The sequence below is a fragment of the Nematolebias whitei genome, chromosome 6 (genome assembly GCF_014905685.2).
Source record: "Nematolebias whitei isolate Nwh7 chromosome 6, NemWhi1, whole genome shotgun sequence".
NCBI classification, from domain to species: domain Eukaryota; kingdom Metazoa; phylum Chordata; class Actinopteri; order Cyprinodontiformes; family Rivulidae; genus Nematolebias; species Nematolebias whitei.
In genome coordinates, this window is record NC_056503.1 from 40362686 (window position 1) to 40364976 (window position 2291).

Below are 2291 nucleotides of genomic sequence, written 5' to 3' on the forward strand. Positions count from 1 at the left end.
ATATATATATATATATATTTATATATTGTTAACCTATCCTTACTACAGTTGCTATGAGTACAGTAACCTTCTTTGGTGATGTCATTTAACAAATCTGTTAAATATTTTTTAAAGTCTTTAGCTCCAACCTTTTGTTTCAGTAAGTTGACATTAGGTTAGCAGAAGTGAGTTGAGCTCTAGCTGCATTCACAGAGGGCCTTTCTGCAGCAACGCTGTTCATTGTGCCTGAAAGTTTAGGCCCTTGGGGGTGTAGCAGTGAAACGCAACCCCAGAGAACCGGCTGCTTTTGTACGTACCAGTCAGGCATGGACAAAAGGTTGCAGAAAGACGCTGGGACTTTTTCAGTTAATGTCAGTTTTGTGAAAAAATACAAAAACATAATACAGTATATATTCAATTTTTTTTTTTTAAGTACTTCATTATGCTTTTAATACACATAAAACCAGCAGTTCTGTTCTCTTTGTACAATCTGCTTTTAGTTATTGTAATTTTGTGTTTTATTCTTCCTTAGGACTTTAATCACAGGCATGGCATCTGGCAGTATTGTGGCATTTAACATAGATTTTAACCGATGGCACTACGAACACCAAAACAGGTACTGATGAGACAAATGCCTTCAAAAAGATTTGGAAAGCTAAAAGATCAACCTGTGATGACGCTGGGCAGCAGAAGATAAAAAGAGCATCCAAGAGGTCACGTCGAAGGGAGAACATCAGCATGACAAAGAATTTGACATTTACATCTGATCTTTCGGATAAACTTTTTTTTTTTTCCACAGCTGCTAAACAATCTGGACATAATGTTGGTTTTCACATCTTACATGAAAAACAACAGTCTTCAGTTGACTCAAGCTGAGCTGATCTTCTGAAAAAAAAAAAAACCCGATTACAAATAAGACTGTTTTCCTTTCAACCTGAACAAGTGTTGCAAAATCAACTTCTGTTAAGAACATTTGTTCAATTAATTTTTGGAATACTTTTTATGTGAAAAGCTTATCTGAGTATAGACCGTTTTACGTTTTTCTAACTGCATAAGCTAAACAAAAGGGTCAAAATGATGTTTGACATACATTATCACCATTTTATCATGGAAGCCATGAATAAATATTGAACTAGTCTTTTTTCCGTTTAGATATTTGTTGAATAGTTACATGTACAAGGCCATTGTCTGCACTTATATGGTGGTTAAATGTGTTTGTGAAAAGAAAAAAAAACAGTCCATGTTTGTTGTAAGTCAAAGTCAGTGTGATTTTTGTCCTTTGTGATAAATGTTTTTAATATGTCCACAATAAAATGATATTTCCATATTTATTTCAAATTTAAAACTTAACTACTTCAAAAGTAAACTTATTTTGAGACTTTTACAAGAGTTTAACAGTTGTGTCCAGATGTTTAAATAACAATTGTTTGATAAAATATATTTATTTCTGTTTGTAGTGCATTTAAAAAATAAATCATGTAAATGATTTCACTTCATATGTGAATACTATTGTATTTTTTTCAGTTTGCTAACTTTTGTTCCAATTCTGGCCTGACTATTTTAGGTACGTTTTTTCACAACCAGCAGTTAATTCCATCATTTCATGCTCATGTAAGCAATATCAATTTGTTGCTAAGTGGGTTTGAGGAAGGTTTTCTGTTTTGTGGCATGTCCTATTGATGAACAGGACAAAAACGACTCCTATTTTTGGTATGATGATCAAAGCATTGCTCTGAGCTGTGTTAATCTTTCAACAAAAATATGCAAATGTATATGTTTTTTCTTTTAATGGCTGGTGCTACATGACACCATTCTACCAAAAGCAGTCATTTTGCATGCAAAGAAACTATGTAAAGACAGTTTTACTTAGCTTTCATGCTAAATGGTCTTCATTTTGAATAAAGATTTGAGAAAATTTGTAGTAAGTAAATTCTTAAATAAATGCAGTGCTTTGAGATTTCATGTACTTTCAGCTGTGCTGCCACCAGTTTGCATTTGTTTTGGTTGAAATGAAACATGGCCAGATACTGATGACATCAAAATTCAATTACGTTATTTTTTTAAAATAAAAAGTAAATTTACTTGTAAAGCTGTCTGTTTTATATGAAGACTATTAAATACTAGAAATTTGTAAATTAAAATAATTAAATGTTAGTCTGGGATCTTTGCTCTTACTGCCATCTGCTGGTTAACAATAGACACTAAAATTGATAGCGTTTCAGTGAAAAAAAGAAAAAAAACTGTAGAAACTTTGGTGTTCATCTACAACAGATTTATTTTTTCCAACTCATTCATGTTGCTTTATGGCATAT

At 32.1% G+C, this 2291-nt stretch overlaps 1 protein-coding gene across 1 annotated transcript in view; it reads left to right on the plus strand.

Annotated features, from left to right (window-relative positions):
• nbeab (neurobeachin b) overlaps window positions 1-711 on the plus strand; it is a 249282-nt gene extending 248571 nt beyond the window's left edge. The window contains exon 55 of the mRNA XM_037677882.1: window positions 512-711. Coding sequence (XP_037533810.1) covers window positions 512-602 — 91 coding nt within the window. The 3' untranslated portion in view covers window positions 603-711. The remainder of the gene's footprint in view (window positions 1-511) is intronic.
• Window positions 712-2291: the final 1580 nt, after the last annotated feature.